At 38.4% G+C, this 18710-nt stretch overlaps 1 protein-coding gene across 2 annotated transcripts in view; it reads right to left on the bottom strand.

The window, feature by feature from the left end:
* Positions 1-18710, bottom strand: part of TXNRD1 (thioredoxin reductase 1) — a 36196-nt gene that overhangs the window by 3611 nt on the left and 13875 nt on the right. For both annotated transcript variants that reach the window (XM_042051042.1, XM_042051043.1), the window contains 11 exons: positions 16004-16076; positions 15768-15887; positions 14838-14980; positions 14593-14708; positions 12979-13204; positions 10788-10880; positions 8984-9060; positions 7195-7351; positions 4991-5098; positions 3542-3637; positions 1208-1342 (listed from right to left, as the gene is read on the bottom strand). In XM_042051042.1, coding sequence (XP_041906976.1) covers positions 1208-1342; positions 3542-3637; positions 4991-5098; positions 7195-7351; positions 8984-9060; positions 10788-10880; positions 12979-13204; positions 14593-14708; positions 14838-14980; positions 15768-15887; positions 16004-16076 — 1344 coding nt within the window. The remainder of the gene's footprint in view (positions 1-1207; positions 1343-3541; positions 3638-4990; positions 5099-7194; positions 7352-8983; positions 9061-10787; positions 10881-12978; positions 13205-14592; positions 14709-14837; positions 14981-15767; positions 15888-16003; positions 16077-18710) is intronic.

The following is an 18710-nucleotide window of genomic DNA, read 5'->3' as shown; positions in this document are numbered from 1 at the left end:
AATTAGGTAAAAGCATAAAAAACCCTTTTGAAGGCTGTCACTAAAAATGATCGCTGTTCCCTGGAGCTTTTAAATAGCGTATTTCTCCTGAGCCAATTTCTTCCTCCCCCACTCAAACAAATATGATTATCTGAAATTACCTCCCTGAATTATGTCTAATCATCATTCTATTCAGTTTCAATTTTAGCAGCTCAGATGTCCAGAATAAATTATGACTCTCATCCTCTCTTCACACTGCATATGCTAATACCCCACTTGAGTTCACAGGTTTGAATGCCTCCCTCAGAGATCCCCCTCCACAGGGCCCCTGGTAAGATAAGGACCTGCTACTCCTCTTCAAGGGCCTCCAAGAATGCCATTAGATGGTACTACAAAGAACAGAATCTATATTGTGGCTGCTTTGAAGATAATTCAGATTGCTAGCAGTTCACTTCATTAATAGAGTTCTTACTACATTGCTTTCACTAAATCACCTTGAAGATAGGAAACAAGAGAGGTGGATGTCACTTCTGCAGAGCAGCATCCTGGTGCACCCTTGCAAAGCTTTGTATCTAACACAACCAAAGGTTCTGCATGAAGACTTACACGTCATAAACAAGCTTTCATGGATCCTCAGCTAATATAAACTGGTCCTAATGCTACAAAAATCATTCTCTGATTTACATCTGGGAGCAGCTGTCCCACACCTGCTAGAGAAAATTGAGCTCTTCATTAAAGAGGAACAGCAACATAAACAGAAGAAGAAATATTTGTGTGGTTTCATATGAATTGAAGGCCTATGGAATAAAGAAAGATCTTTAAGAGGAGAGAGTTTGATCGAAAAATTGTCATGTAGCTGGTCCCCTTCCCCAGCACCAGTTTGTAAGCCTATTTTGAGTAGACTAATCTAGCTCTGACAACCACTTTAGCAGAAATAGTATTTGAAGCTTTCATAATCTTGAGAGGGAGAAAAATTCTACACTCCCCAGTAAAGAGAGAAGTGGATTAAGGGAGACCATAAACTTTTCACAAATGAACACGCTAAAAAAAAATTAAATACCCCAGACTAAACCTAAGTGTTAGAATTCTAAATATTAAAACTGGATAACTGCCTGTCCTTTCCTCCCTGCTACTTTCCTGCAAATGTGGACCTCTTTAATTCAGATTTCCAACACCTTACCCCAGAATGCTATGAAAGCTGGGCTATGAGGTGGCCTTGTATACAAACCTCTGCACAGACAGGATGAATTCCTATGGTGCTGTCCAGCTGTTCTTTTGTCAACCCACATTTAATAGCAGCTGCAAACCCTTGGGTGACTTCTCCAGCATTTGGGCCAAGGACATGGAAACCAATGACTCTCTCCTAAATGCCAAAGAAAATGAAATGCAAGCACAGTCATGAATTCAGTTATCGTTAGACAAGGTGTAAGGTTTTCTTACTCAGAGTATATAATTCAATCAGCTCACAAAACATATCACAAATTAATGTAACCACTAAAATGTGAACTATCATTAGCACCAGCAGATGGGAGATGGTGTAATTTTGTTCTCTCTCTCTGCAAAGATTCAACTAGGAATTCAGGAGTCAGCTTCCTTACAAAGTTTCGCACAGAAGTACACCAAGAGCATACAAATTTAACACATGCCATGGTCTGTGCTCCATTGTGTGTGTCTGAGTCACAAACAAGGATTTAAATTTTATTCAGGTGAGTTATTCCACTCATTCCCACAGAATGCTTGCCTAAGTAAAGGTGAGCACCCTGCAGGAAGGCTTTCAGTACGAGGGCCTGTGGTAGGAGGCTACATGGTCTGTATCTGTTGAAGAATTTTCAGTCTGATAGTTGCTCATAGGAAAGGACCACGAGCTGAAGTTGTGGCCAACCAGACATGGCAGGAAGTATATTTTAACTAAACTGCCAACAACTCTTGTGGCAGTGTTGGCTTTCATTGGGAGATAATACACTCAAAGACTGGCAAAAACCCCATCCAGTTACAAGGAAGGTACTATTCACACTTCTCCTATCTATACTCCTGTTCAATTGCAAAACACACCACACTGCACATACATCCTCAGAAAACACCCAGCAGGACAAGCTGTACTGACCTGATCTGCTTTTCTTAAAAAGAGAAACATGAACATTTAGCACATGTCAGCTGCTGTGGGCTTTAGTGGCCTTCAGGGAATTCATCAGATTTTGGTGACCACAGATGTAGCCCAGCTGAGTATCAAAAGTTATCTGCTCTTCCTGCTAAATAGCACATATATTTGGTATAGCGGATACTACATACATTGAAAGGTTTTTATTCTTTCAATAATTCTGAGGACTGAGATTTACCACAGGGTTTATTTAAATAAGAAAAGCTATAATTGAGTGATAACTAAAATGGAATTACCATTATTTTCCTTTAAAAATATGGACATATGTCAAAATAAAACCATAGTAATGAAACCAAGGTAATAAGAGTATTAAATAGTTACTGAACTATTTTTTTTCCAAGGTAGCTTTCAACGCTACCCTAGACGCTTAAACACGTTTCAAATTTTCAGGACAAGAAGTGAAAATAAATTAATGAAACACTTTAAATCACCATTAAACCTTTGCATTTTCTTAAGTAACTTTGGATTAGAATGTAGCCAGAGGTACTGTGATACCTTTCACGCTACTGCAAACTCCTCCAGAAAGAGGAGATGGGCAACGCCCAACAGGTTTGCAAATTTTACGAAACAGCAACATGATGCTTAGAAAAACTGCAGGAAGATAAATCTGTATCTAAGAAAAATGAATATAGGTAAAGTAAGTTTTGGTTTTTTCTTCTAGGATGGATAGCTATGTCACCATCTTAACAGGAATACATTTTAATAGAATATTACTCTTCATAATAATTTATATTATTAAAATCAACTAAATTTTATTAAACACATGATGAACATTCTGAGATGGGCACACCAATTCTTCTAACTAATTACTAGCTTTGCATTTGCTTCAGCAGGTACTGTACATTTCCACTGCCAGGAAATTTGATCCTAGCCCAAGGATAATCCTGGTATTATCACCCTAAATGGGATTTGTGCAGGCAAGATACATTATCCTGTTAGAACAAGCTGAAGAGTTTTATGAGCACATGTGGGTTTGGAGAGGTTACAAGTTGTGATGGTTTCTGAGAGACCTCAATTTCAGAGAGAGGACTCTCCCAGAAAAGAATGTCCAAGTTTGGGAAGGAGAGAATAAACCAATAAAACTCCTAACCATTTTTACATGTATTGATTTGCTCACTTCTCAAAGCTAATGAACATTCCTGAAGATCTCTACTTCTTATTTTACATATATGGAAGAAGTGCCATATGCAAATAGCAATGGCAGAATTTTGTATTTTACTGGGGGTTGGTTTTGTATACACAGAAGTATGCATCACTATAAATATTTATTACATTTCAGAAGGTAGGCAAATTTAAATAAATTTTAATTTGTTAAAAATAACCTATTTATATCTGTTGTATCATCAACAGTCCCTATGACAAACATATAGATACTGTTTGCCCTGGAAGGAAAGATGCACTTACGTTATCTTGAATATTGCAAATTATCTTTGCATAGCATTTGTTGTTGTCTCTGGATGGCACAGTCCACTCCAGTGGCCAGAAATGACTATGGTACACCTGGAAAAAAAACACAGGTTTAAACAGAGTTGTAAAATTTCCAAGCAGAGAGCATGATCTTCCAAAAGCTGCCGGATTATCCTAAATAATGAGCTATGTACATAGCAATTCGAACATCTGAAATCATGATGATACTCTTTTCCCTTAGTGAATGCCAAAGACAGGAGTCTCTACAAAACAAGTACTAGTGTCATCCAATAATTAAAAAAGGAGAAGCCATAAGAATATTACACTTCCAGGACACAGTTCACCATGCTCTTATTAAGTTACAAAATCACAAGCGACTCAATAATCTTACTGAGGCTTGCAAAAACAAAAGCCAATAGGTGACACAATAAAGAGGTCAGAATACACTAAATGAGGACTTAGCCAGAACACAAATGCTTCTGGCTGCACATTTTAAAAAAGAAAATGCTTTGAAAATCAAAAGCACATTTTCCAGAACAAAGGGTCCACTGTTTCACGTATAACATCAAGAATTTCACTCAATAACAAAAATTTGACTGGGTATATACAAACTTTGTGGGCAGAAAAGCATTTAAGCCTTTGCCCTGTGGTCAGGTTAACAGTATTTTACACACTGCCATTTTGAGTTGTATTCACTTATTTTTCTCCACAGTCCAATTCAGAAAATGTCAGCTAAGAGGAAGACAAGTTCTCAACTTCATGAACTACCACTTATCTGCTTATTTCTGCAAATAATGCTCCTCAGGTGATATTTCCAGGACATAAAAGTTCAGTTTATTGTGAGATTTCTTCCCCTCATGCTTTCTGTAATGTGGTCCATACAGTATTTTGGAAGAACAGCCTCAGGCACTAAGTGCTTGTATCTGTCTAATTTCACTCCTGACCAGCAATCCCAGAGAATGAAAAGAGATTACTCACATGAGTAAAATGAAGCACATACCTCTTTGTACAGTCAAAGTAAACAGGAAAAATGAGCATAACATTTGGTTTTATAAAGTAAAAATCACTGTGGTAAGGAATTTGCCCTGCTGTAGGTACCAAAGCTCCACTTTGACATTAAAACCAGTGTATCGCTTCCAGCACATGCCCAGTTTAAATTTATCCTGAAGTATTTGCAGACACAAAGAAACCCTTTTTCCCTTTTTTTTTTTTTTTAACCAAATATTCCACCTTTAAGCCCCTGTTTGCCAAAAATAGAACATATCTGCAATTAGAGCTATTGGAATTGAGAATTATTTTTATAACATGTCTAGGAACAGCCAAGGAAGACAAAAAGCTACCTCCTGCCCTTACATCAGAGCACAAAATGCTGTTTTAATTGACTCTTAACATTATTTAAAATTACAAATTGGAAAGCTAAAACCCAGATGAAATTAACACATTTACCTCAATGTTTTCCTCCCCAAATTTCTCCACTGCGGTCTCTTCAGAGTACCCACAGGCTCCATACTCCAAAGGAGTAAATACAGTAGTTGGAACATTCACATAGTCACACTGTATGGCATTCAAAATAAAACAAAAAACCCACACAACATCAGTAATAAAACCAGCATACAGCAGTCTGAAACACAGGAAGAAAAGCTCAATTATCCACAATTCTGAAAGCTCTTTTGTTTTTTTTAAATTGTCTTAACTTGAGGTACAGTTTTGTGTTTGTTCATTCCAGAGGTGTTAATTAGAGCAAGAACAAAATGACAGTTTAAAGTCACACTAACATTAGTATGCCCAGATTAAATGGATTTTAAATACATTTTAAAAATGTACTAGACCACAGGTCAAACTGGAGATAAAAAGTAGCCTTTTCAACCACTTCTACAAAGCATGCTATTTTCAGCTGGGGATGCTGCAAAGGCACCCTACCATTCAAAACTCATTTTTCATCAGCTGTGGCCTAGGTGATGCCAAAGAACCAAAGACATGAAGTACAGCCAGTTGGGGGGGACAGCAAAAACTTGTCACTTCTCCCAGTTTTGTATCATCTCCAAACTTTCTGAGGGTGCACTTGTTCTCAGCATCCAGATCCATTAATGTAGATGTTAAACAGCACTGGACCTATGTCCAACCCTGTGGCACACCAGCAGTGACTGGCCTTCAGCTGGTCTTTGGAATGCTGGGCACAGCCCTTTAAGCTCATCTGCTCAGCCAGTTTTCAACCCCCCTCACTGCCCACTTACCCATCCTGCAATGCATCCATTTGTCCACGACAATGTTATGAGAGACAGTGTCAAAAGCCTTTATTAGACTCAAAATAAACAAACATCCACTGCTCTTCCCATGTCCACCAAATGAGTCATTCTGCCATAGCAGACTAAGCAGGCTGGCCAGCTCTATTTCATTTCTAGCAATTTGATTTTCTACATATTTCAACTCTAATTAATTTCCTTTGTGACTGGGGATCAACTAAGACACTGATTACTATTCTTTCCCCACCTATCCACACCACCTCATTACGTTTCAATCACCTTTTCCAGATTTGTTACAAAGGCAGTGTAAGCCACGCTCCCATTTAAGTAGTTACTCATTTCTTGGATTCACTGAATAAGAATGCTTCCTTTGGCAGCATAAGGATTTTTGTACCTTGAGAGACTTATCTGGCATAAAATGTAAATTAAGACATATCCATAGCATTGCAGCAATAAAAAAAATCTGGCTCCTGCTACAGTTTCTTAAACCTTGCCTGGCTAATTCAATGACATTATGCACACTGATTCAGGGCTCTGTTACTGCAATACCTGCCAACATAAAATAAACAACTCAATCAAGCTCTAAATCTGGCTGATAGTTGAACTTGCTATGAATAGAGCAGGCTCTGAAAAAGAAAAACCTTTATGGTCACGACATATGGTTATGAAGGTGAGACAAGCACCCATATCAGTATAGCAGTTCTTTAAAGGCACTCTCCTTTCCTCATGGTTTAAACATAAGGTGTAAATGAGTACCCACATTACTCCCATTTGAACAACCATAACCTGGCTGAAACCCAGAGCTGCACTGGTATGAAACAAACACTGAATCCATTAATTCAAGTACTCAGGTATAAATATGTGCTGAGTTATTGGTACATCTGATCTTCCATTCTGTCCATATTCAACTACAATTAGGACTGTGTATTACATTGAAAACAGACAGATGAGAAGTGAAAAAAATTAGTGAAAATAGCATTGAAAATTAAGAGCATCACAAACTCCTATTACACTCTATTTAGGGACCGTAGGTAGATTTAGTAAACTGCCTTTGAATTGGTGTTAAAGCACTTAACAGAATGGGAAAGATTGCTAACTTTTATGGAAGGCAGTAGAATTAAAACCAAGTTAAATTATCTCAGTTAATTTCATTATCATTATACTCTGAGAGAAAACTAAACCCTCTTAATAGGAAAAAATAAAAGAGACTACTGCTTAACCCACAAGGTATTAATTTCATCCTACACAATTAGCAGAACACATCTGCAGTAATATCTTTCCCAGGGGAAAATTAAAGTGATCATCAAAGCTAATCCTTAAAATTCTCCTGGGTTTTCCACAAACAAGCAGACTTGCACTCTGCACTTGGAGAGCAGTGACAGTGTTTTAAGTCAACTGGTTCCTTACCTTAGTGGTTTCCCCAGCATAAAGCCTCCGAACTAACAACCTTCCTGCCTGGATTGCCACTGGTGTGAGCTCCAGCTTGCCCTGCAGTATATCTCCAACAGCATAGATATGTGGCACGTTCGTCTGCTCCTCATCATTGACAGGAATTTTTCCCGTTCTGCAATTGATAATAACAAGAAAAAAGATGTAAGTGTTCTGCTGTGAAGGCTGGAGGTGTAAATAACCTTGCAGGAGTTAGGCCCCTTAGCTTTAAGAGAAAGACTTGTATGTGAAGTATGGGGGAAAGAATTCATATTCATAATCTTACAGTCTTGGGCAGGAATATAAAGTAGGGCAAATTTGACCAAAATTACAGGAATTCACACACTGGATAAGGAGGTAGCTTGAGAAGCTGCGATTCATCTCCTGAATCACTGAGGTGAAGCATAAACCTCTTCCAGAAACACCCTCTACCACCAGCTGAGCTGTGTACTGGCAGCTTTCAGGAATGACAGAAAGAGGCATTCTCCCACTCCACTTGTAAGACAAAACAATTTTTCCACTACTGAAATTTCAGTCCAGTGGCTGAAGCTGTTTATAGAAGCTTATCCTTCAGGCTTCTACACAGAGACAGGTCAGGCTGTTACACACCCTACCTAAGGGACAGCCAGCAAGCTTTTTAGCTGTAAGTGCACTGAGCTAATGGAAGTTTTTAATTATTAATATTTCCTACTTCATCAATAAATGAGATAGTGCCGTGATCACCACAGGAAACACATGTAACAGGGAAACCTAATCAGACAGACATAGAAACAGTCACACAGTTACTTGAGAGACCAGAGGCAATTCCCATATTAAAAATCCAACTTCCTCAATTTTGCACTTGCTAACAATTATACAGTTTATGCTAATAACTTTATAGTTCATTCTATTAAGCTAGTAATAGGTGTCCTGACATCAGAAAGAGGTGTACTGCTCTACAAGCCAATGTGGGTCTGCCAATTTTGAGTGAACCAAAATTTCCACTTATTTGGAATATCACGACTGTTCCCTTTGACAACATCAGTTACTGCATTCATGTATAAAAACTCTGCACTGGTCAAGTTCATGGTCCCTTGTCTTTTCTTCAAAGTGAAGGTCTTTGAGGACCCACATGCCTGGAAGACGTTTTTGTTACCAATATTGAAAATGTTACTGATAGCTCCACTCCCTGGTGCAACAACCTCACTACATTAAACATCAAATACTCTTCTACATAAGACACAAATTGTTCCCAAGGATTGCTTCTAGACAAGAAACAAACCCCTCCAAAACCTAAAACACATCAAGAACTTCACCTGTGACTTTAAGGAATGCTACTTGAACCTTATCTTTCAAAATAACATATAGCAGCATTTACATTAAAATATAAACAAAACTCACTGCTCTGAAAACCTGTATGAGCAAACAGATTTTTGCTCCAAGAGGTGATAAAAGCAAGGTGACAAGACAAAGAGAGTACAAGGAACAACTGGCAGATCCTAGAAAATCCTGTAACTGGAAGAAGCTAAGACAGATCAGTGAACCTAGACAGAATGGAACTGACACTTTTTTCTCCCAGGAATTAGAAATTGACTTTTCAGCAACAAAAAAGCAAATGTAGCAGTACTATGGGGGAAAATGCAGTTATCTGCTACACAGTCTCCTATCCAAGCGTATACAATCAGGACAAATTTTTCCTCAAAGCTTTTGGATGTCTCTGTACTGCTACCATTGTAACAGTACATGACGCAAGCTCAGCAGTGAGTGATACACAGACATCTGTCCTTACTTTTCATTGATATTCACCCCAACTTTGTCCAAACCAATTTTTCTCGTGCATGGATCTCGTCCAATTGCCAGCAACACCTGCAAAACAGCAATGCACATTATGGATTTTTAAAAACTCAAAAGTGCCTTTTCCTTTGGCTGTTATCTTCAAGATATACTAGAGATTAGTATCTAAGGCTTGGTCACAGTAAGGTGAATACATTTGTTACCCATTGTAGATTCACAGAGTTTAAGACAAGCCACGCTACCACCATGACCTAACAATACCAGGTTTTAATGCTAAGATTAAAAACAGTCAAATAGCTTTCCCTAAAAAAATACCCCAAGAATATTCTAGACAAATCAGTTAGGGATAGATTCTTTATTTCCTTGCAGTTTTATACCAAAGTGTTATCCTGTATCCTTACCAGGGCAGGTGACCTCAAAATGCTCCATCAGGAAAGGGCTCTTTAGGAAAGAAACTCAGATGCTTAAGCAAATAAAAATACCGTAAAATAGTATTTGGTTTGATCTGAAAATATAATTTACTTATATAGGCTCTCAGCCAAGTCACTGTCAAAGGATATTATTTTTTGAATATTATTTGTTTGAACATTTGTTTAGAACAGGCCAAATTCTTACCCATTCTATCAACTCTGCTATCATAACAAATCAAGTTCCAACTTTTGCTATCACAAGGAAATTTGCTACACGCTTTGTAGTCTTGGACAACTGCCCAGATAACTATGTAATGCTTCTCATATAACAGCCAGGAACTGTCCTGAAGGAATCCTGAGATCTCCTTCAAGTCTTACGGATGATCAAATACACCAGATCCTAAGAGCTGAAGGTCTTAAAATGCAGCACAGACAGGTCACAGCTTCTATGAGGAGTGACAGCATTTCAGTAAAAGATGTAGCAATAAGAAACCAAAAGTTTCCTTAATGAAGGGACGGTATTGATTTCCTTGCTAAAAAGCTTTCACTATTATGGACCAGAAAAACCCCAGTATTACAGCCGTGAGCGATAGCTCTGCTGCCATTGTTAAACCTTCCCACACTGTTGGCTCCCAGATGCACTGAGGTGTGTACTTTTTAGGGATGACTGATGCACTGCACAGGTAAACGAGGTCTCTGGCACAAAGTATTTGCAGTCTGAAGTCCCAGGCTGGCACAGGCCTGTCTTTATGCATTCTGTGTGGTTCCAAATACTCTATTCACAACTTTTTTTTTGTCCTTTCAGCATCAAGGTCTATGAAAATGAGTGGGGTGAGGTGTGATGGAAACTGTCAATCAAACATACAATACCATACCTGCACACTGCAATTTTACTGTCTTAAGCGTGTAATGAAGTTTCCTGACTGATTTGCCACAGAGCATTAATGGTTTTTGTGAAGATGTGTCAACAACAGGTCTTGAGATGACATGTCACCCGTTTGTTTAACTCCTGCACAGGCTGTTGTTTTGTGCTAACTACAAAACATGCCTTAATTACTATGAAAGCTATTATAAATCATTACTTATCATTTATTACAAATATTCCACTGGGAAAAAGTCCTGCAACTGATTCCATGTGACCAAGCTCATCTACACTCCTAAGTTAAGAAACATGTTTCAAAAGCATGCAAACTGATTTGGCAAGGTAAATAACCATGGACTTTGAGACTTTTTTCTCCAGATTAATTACCTGCTGGCTGTTTTCAATTAGCATATTTAATGACTAATATAATTTTTAAAAATCTGAAGTGTGGATAAAAACACCCCACAAAATCTCAACATTCAATGGAAGGCTATTTCACATTCTTCATGCATATAGACAGCACTCACAGTATTGTATTCCCCTTCAATCATTTGGTTTCCCGTTGTGGACTTGGCTGTAACCTTCAATATTCCAGGAGTTCCTTCCTCAACCTGCTCAACCTATTTTGGGTGTTGCATGGAGTAAAAAAGAAAACAAAAGTTTAGTTTCAAATAAAAATATACAAATGTGTATTTTTCCCACCACACATCACTGAGAGAGTTTTTACCATGACCTAAAATTAAGCACTTACTCTAAAGATTCTTTACATTTCTACTTGCATATTTTAATGTGTTGTTCTATGTCCCTGCATTTATTCTTACAACCAACACAACAAAATCTCATTTCTGTTTATAAAAGTGGACTGATGGTTAAATTCTTGTCCAAGCCCACCACATGACCTGTTGTATTCACTGGGGATAGAGGAGGTGAGTAGGAAGGAAACTCTTACAAGGCCTGGAAACACCGTCTGACATTTTCTCCACCTGCTGCCATCATTCCCTCCACCCAAGGGAGGCTACTGTCACAGAAAGCCCTCAGCAGGACATGCAAGAGACATGTAAGCGTGCAACACTTTACACAATTCTGAAGAATTTTAGTGTTCTTCTTACAGATGAAGAGGTACTTTTCAACAACACCCTGGTTCCTACTGCATGTTCAGTATTTAGAGGCAGAAAAAGCAGTTTCTGATGAAGTTTTTAATCTTGTCCTTTCTTTTCAATTTAAAAAAACCAACTGTACCATCCTACTAACCTTAAAGGATCACTGTGCTAAACTGCTCCTGTTCAAAGGCAGCATTATTTATAATAATTTATCTTCTGCCTTCAAACATCCCAAGGAAGGGTTTTCATAAGCACAACATGCATAACTTCAAACACAACGTCCGAAAGAGGTGAGAAAACCTGCTTAAAACCTATCCAGCAACTTAAGTTGAAGGATATTCGCAACCAGAAGCAGGGCCAAATATTTTATTCCCATTGAAATCAAAGACATATAGTGAAGGGACAGGGTAAAATACACAGAAGTGCATTTGTGACTGTGGTGATGGACTCCTCATCACAGGATGCATCTGGAGGAGCCTGCTTGACATTTAATTGTAATGATCTGCTTGTAAAAACAGCTTCCTTCTTTCTCATCCCCCATTAGAGCTTACAAAAAGCTATGTCTGAAACAGAATCTAGATAATCATCCCTACTTTTCATACGGCATGGGATTTATGCAACGAAAACATGCATAAAAATGAATTTCCTTGAAACATCCATTTTGACTTCTCACAGGAACTCTCATTCTGTGAGAAAGGCTCAGACCCACAGGGCGAAGTGGCAAGAGCATTTTTAAAGCTGCTCTTGATACTGCTAAGAGTGGAAATGAACAGTCTTCACTGAAATTAAGGGTTTAATCCCCAAAGTGTTAAACTCAGTAGCACGCTGGTTTAACACCAAACTGAAATTGCTTAATATATAATTTGCTATTTCAGAACAATTAAGCACTATTGTGAAAAAAACATGAAGAAAAATACTGTTAGCACACACTGAAGTCTTTGATAGAGCAATTTTGCATTAGAAAAGCTCCAGAACTTCTAATCTGGCTTAAATTCAACCTGAATTTGCCTATAGACATGCCTATATATATATGTAACTACCTACATGAGCACTCTTACTGAAGTCAACAGAAACTGAGCAAGTATTTAAGGACTCTGCCAAGTAAACGATACAGACGGATACTTCCAAAGCCCATTTACTTCTCTGGATTGTCCACTAATCCTTGGCATATAAACAGTATTTGCTGGCTGAGAATTTGAAAAATGGCAACGAAAAATATGACTATTTGGGATGCACTGGACCCTGATCTTAGAGGAAATTATGTATCTGCTTAATTATGGGCCTGCAAGAAGTTTCACAGATTTCACAGATATATTTAAGTATATTTGACATTTGCAGAACCAGGACGAGCACGTGTAACATTTTCAATGCAACATATACTAACCCAACTAATTCTGATAAAAACAATGAATTTTGTAATCTCACAAAATTTTAATATTAAGATTATACATTTCAATTAATTAAGTTTCATGGAGTTCGTTTAAAACAAAAATTAACCCATTGTATATCACAGCAAATACTGTAATGCAAGTTCAACTTTTTCATTAATTAAAATAATTTACATCTTAAAACATTATGATAAGTATATCCCAATCAGCTGTAGTCACTTTGAGCCTACCTTAATTGGCACAAACTCCCTAATGAAGTTGACTCCATGTTCTTTCATATATTCACCAATTTTGTTTGCCACATCCTGGTCAAATCCTCTTAAGAGAATGGATCTCACCATTACAGTGACATCTAATCCAAGGCCTGCAAGAAATCCTGCACATTCCAAGGCAACATAGGAAGCTCCAACCACCAGGGTTTTCCCTGGACAGTAAGGCAGAGAGAAAAGATCATCACTGGAGAAAAAAATAAAAAGGAAGGAAAAAGGAAAAGAAAGTTAGAGGCAGTCAGAAGAATGTATTGTGCTTTATATTTATCTAATTTTTTCTGTAAGAATAGAACTTTATTCCTTCTCCTGCTCACTAAAAAAACCCTGCTTAATTTTTTGGAAGTTCATCTGGAATACAAGAGCAGTACACGACAGATGGAAAGGTTACATCTAGGAGTATACATACATACATACAAAAAAAAAAAAAAAAAAAAAAAAGAGTATGAAAAGTCTGAATCACCACAAAAATGTGGAGGGTTTTTAAACAGAAATTTAGGACAAATTGTTAAAAAAGGTAGGTGTTTATTTCCCCTCTGAATCTTGCTTTGAATATTTCGCTGCAAATTTTAGCTCCTGAGAACTAAAAGAGGAAGGGGCTCAGCTTTAAGATAAAATACCACCATCACTTTGAAGACTTATTCTTCTGCTAAAACATTATACACAGTGCCAGATACACACAGACAACAAACCAGATAAATGCAAACCACAGTAACAGGCAAAAATAGAAGTATGAAATTATGGAAAACATGCTCCTCTGCCTGCTTTTCCTTTCTTTCAACTGCTTCATCAAGCTACATCAGTTCTACCACACTTTGGACCTAGGCTATAAAACCAGGGCTTCTCCACAAAGCCAAGACTCATGGAGGCACCACACTTACTCAGCAGACACTTAGAGTTTGGCAATACAATTCTCTGAAGATTTACATCTAAAATAAGTTTATTTCCACCTTTCTTAGGGTGGTGGAATAAAATGTGATTGTGCAATTAAAGGCTGTAGCATAGCTCCTATACCCCAAGGAACTCAGCAAAGATTACACAATCTGATAGCATTTAAGTCTGGAATTCCTGACTCCTCCACCTTGAAGCTACTTTAAAGCACCACTTTACAGGCTGTATTATCTGTTATCTTTAATTGCATTACTCCTTATTAGAAGGGACACATACCACACGGTGTTCTGGTTTCAGAGGGATTATGCCAGTTATTTATTTTATTGCTATAGTCTGCCAGTCTGTAATTCCAACCTCTGTTTCTACATCAATTAACTTAAAAGTTACTCTGATATGAAAACACATTTTATCTTCATATAACAAGCAACTAACCAGACACTTGAAACCAGTTTTTCTCAAAAGTTGAATTATTTTCACTGAGTAGCTAGAAAAAAAATTGTGCTGGGTTTCGAGACTGCCCCAATGCAATGAAGACAGATTTCTACCAACCTCATAACGTCAGCAGCTATGCTATTCCCACTTTCCCTGATATCTGAGTATGGGGTTTTCCTTCAAGCAGACTGTGCTCCTCAGTATGGGGAAGCATTTACACACAAGCAATGACTTCCTATTCCTGCCTGTGTTTACCTGCTAATGCAGTATTCCTTGTCTCCAGGTATACCCAGGTAGCGTGGTCGTTCACCAGTGGCAATGATAAATCTCTCAGCTGTGTACAGCTTCTCAATTCCTTTTTTGTTTGTTGCCTGCAGACAAAGTATTAGTCCAAAGTGAGTGTTTTACAGTCCCACCATGGGAAAAATTATTCTATTTGAAAAGCATCTCTATTCAGACAGCTCTATAGGAAGACACAGCAAACAATGGCTAAGGAGTACCTTAATTGTGTGTGGCCCAACAAATTCTCCATATGCATTCTCATACGTGACCTTCGTGTCTCTCAGCGCAACCCGATAGCCCCAGTTCAGTGAACCAATGTAATTCTGAACAGATTCTGTCATGGTCACCCAGTTGTGTTTGACTGTCAGAAACAAAAGAGGAAGGTTCACCTTTTAGTCTGAGTTCTTCTTTTTCCGTAACAAAACTTGTATTCTCTCAAACAGATTCTTTTCATGACCCAGTCTTACTGGGTTTGTCTTACTCCCGTTTTATTTCAGGGTAAATCTATTGAAATTCAGACAATGACATCAGCACAGACAACATGAGAGGTCAACAGGCATGACTTAAAACATTGAAAATTAGGACTTACTGCATTATTGACAGGTTTATATTGACAGATGCTGTGAGCAGATGACATTGCTCAATAAACAAAGACAATGCATTTCTGAGAGGTGCCTCTGCATGCTCCCCACTACAGGATTACAGCCTAAGTAAATCATAATCCTATAACCACGCATATTAGAGCTAATGAAAATAAAATTTGTCTTCCTACATAGTAGTGACAGACACTTAGGAAAAAGAAATCCTTGCTTGCAACTATAAGAAGTTTCTGTCAGGCAACATTCTGGGGTATTCCCTTAGATATTGTGGTACATTCAGAAATGGAGCAGTACCTTAATGTTTTTATTCACACAAGTCTCATCAATTACTAACATGATCAGGAGCTATTAATAAACAGATCAAACATGGAAGCAATAAGCCTTATGGCTTTAGACTTGAAAAACACTTCAATTTACATGTAATCTCTCTGAAGTTGCCTCACAGTGTTCAAGCCAACACGTGCAGCAGTGCAACAAGCACCTGATTATGAGAACCCCCTCAGCATTTTCAGTGCAAATGACAAAACTGAAAAAAGTGCCTTTCTTTACCTTCTTCTGTAAGCTGCCACCCAAATTTGCGTGAATCTTGCAAGGCTTGTCCCAGTAAAGCTGCCTGGTGCATCAATTTTTTAGGTATACAGCCCACATTTACACATGTTCCTCCAAGACCTGAGAGAAAGAAACAGGATGCGATTTTCACATCAGTGTGGCAGATTTCAAACATGAGAATCAGAGTCTTTGAGTAAAGTTCCTTTATAACAGGATTGTAACGAAGAGATATTTACCCCATGAGCTTCCCTGAGGTGTAGGCGTGACAAAGTCCAGCACCATCACTTTCTTTTCATATTTGGCAGCTTCCTGCAAAACAAATTAAATAAGACACGTATCTAAATATTAGAGGTTGAATTTGGAGTAGATGATAACATCATGCATTGCTGAAAAGCTTTGTGACTTTTAATTAAATAACAATGAACGATTTGCAAAGGAACAGACAGACAGTCATTAATCTTCTGAATTCATCTGTGCATTCAGTAGGAAAAAGAAGATGAAAGGAAAAAAAAAGATATTTATCCTGCCAGCATGGCACCAGCCAATACACAGGAGACTCTGAGTCCAACATCCTCTTCACTCTTCCATCCTGTCATTTTGTTCAGACTATTTCCCAACATGCCCATTTACTTTTAACATTTCCCTTCAAAGATGGTTTCTCCAACATTTGTTTGAAACCACATCAGACAATGACATAAGAAATCATGTGGCCAAGCATGACAACCTTAACAACTCTATGATTCTGCATTTCCCCTGAGAACTTTCATTAGCTAATCTACAATTAATGCCTGATACTGAGAACTATACACTAATTTCATTGCTCCCTTCGTGTTTTTTAAGAAGAAGGCAAAAACTGACAGCAGCAACTGCCACCATGGAAAATCACTTAGGGAAGCACTATGTAGCTGATCAACAGCAATGACAGATTCCTCCCATGAGATGCAGCAGAATAACTTTGCTACTTGCAGTAGCCACAACTATGCTGGCATCATACAATGAGTTCTTAAACATGTAAGCAGTAACAACTATAGGAACAGGATATTACACTAAGGCCTTGGGTTTGGTTTGGGAGGAGCTGGACAGCCTTCAGCGATCTGTTACCAGTAATACTTGCTAATCCAAATAGTTGACAATTAGAATTTCAATTTTAAGTCTATTTTACTTCATGCAAAATGCAAATCACACTTCAAATAACACAGGCTATAGACACCTTTGGAAAACATTGCTGTACTGGATTTCCACTTCCAATAAAGATCTAGGCTGGCCAAGAAGCTAATTCCTATCCATTAGCAGCACCTCTGAGAAAGTTCCTCAGAAAGGTGCTTAGGGACTGAGACGTGGCATTAAAGCTCCTTTATAATGACAGCTCTTAAACACTGCTCCAAAAAGCTTTACCAGGGTGAGCTAAGTAGACTGCATGGATTGCCAAGCTTCACTCAGCTACACGCTCACATAACACAGCACAGCACTGCATCGCCACCTCGGTTGAGATCCCACAGATACAACCACTTCTGCTGAGTGATTTGCCCACAGCCACAAACCTGCCCTGCAGGCTCTCAAACCTTTCAGGGCTCAGAGCAGTGCTGCAGGAACGCAGCAAGGCTGTGCAGGGCTGCAGCTGTTCTGTGTGAACTGAGAGCAGGGGCCTGGCACCGGTCTGAGTCTGCAGCTGCATTATACCAAGTCAGCCTGGCAGTGTTCGCACTCACTGTGGAGACATGCCTCCAAAGTAACCAACTCTGAGCCCAATGCAGAGAGGAAGATGTGCTCACAAAGGTGCATGTGTCAAGAGTCAAAAGCACACATTTAACCAACCCAGTTAAACTGCTGCAAACCCGAGTGCAGGTATCTGGAACTTCATATAAGAGCTGTGTAGCTGGGGTTTTTTTCTGTTTTGGTCTGGGCTTTTTTTTCAAGCACTGTTAGTTAATTCATTAAAAAACATTGAACAATCTAAGTAAAAGTCAAAAGTTCATGTGTATAAAACAGCTTCACTTAAACTACACGAAACTGACTTGAAATACACACATGATGGTGGTGTTGACTTTATTGATCTACCATCTTCTGCTCTACTTATCAGTTGAGAACACTAAGAATCAATATACTTTGTACACCAAGTTGAAGGAATAAGGCAGTTTATCCTCCTACTGCACACCTTTTCTGTCCTACAACTGAAAAAGGATGCAATAAACATCACTGCTGCAGCTTCCCAACATAGCACACGTATACAACAAAGCAGTCTCCCTATGGAAACTTCGACAGCTGGTTTCTTATTACTGCAAGCTCTTTTTGCATTACTGCAAACTCTATTTTACTCTTGTTACTCTCTCCCATCCCAGAACATCTCCATCCTCAGTGTTTGCTTCTCTTTGTGGTGCTCAGAATTTTCATATATCTTACCTTCAATCCTCAATCCTACACCATGACAACAGTGCCCCTATTGATAGGAAAGCAGTAAATTACAAAAATAGACTATGGACCTACAATCCATCACTCAGCCCTGCACATTTCCATTATAACAGAAGTACTTCTAGGGGACCAGGGTTCAGTGTGAATCCAATGCTATGCTAAAATATTTTCCCCTTATTTTCTTTCACTGCCCCATGAGCTCCTCCACTTCTCAAGAACAAAAGAAATGCCCCCTGACTGGAGGAATAATCCAGCTCCAGGTCTTGAGCAACAATGTAGTTTTACTTACAGGAATGCTCAATTCACTCCTAAATAGTTAATCCAACAACAGACAGAAGAGACACAACATGCCTCACTACTGAAGTAAAGGAGAGCTACTGACTTACGTTAGATTTCAGCAAGTTTAAAATATTTGGGATAATGACAGCTCTAAGAGCTGGTATATTTTGTACCACTGTGAATTCTTTTAATTAATCTAGATACGCTTCTAATAGCAATATCCTAACCAATCTGGCTACAGGCAGGAAATACCAG

The sequence above is a fragment of the Corvus kubaryi genome, unplaced genomic scaffold (genome assembly GCF_017639235.1).
Source record: "Corvus kubaryi isolate FWS band 111438036 unplaced genomic scaffold, C.kubaryi_AGA036_p1.0 74, whole genome shotgun sequence".
NCBI lineage: Eukaryota > Metazoa > Chordata > Aves > Passeriformes > Corvidae > Corvus > Corvus kubaryi.
This window is presented reverse-complemented; position numbering and strand designations above follow the sequence as displayed.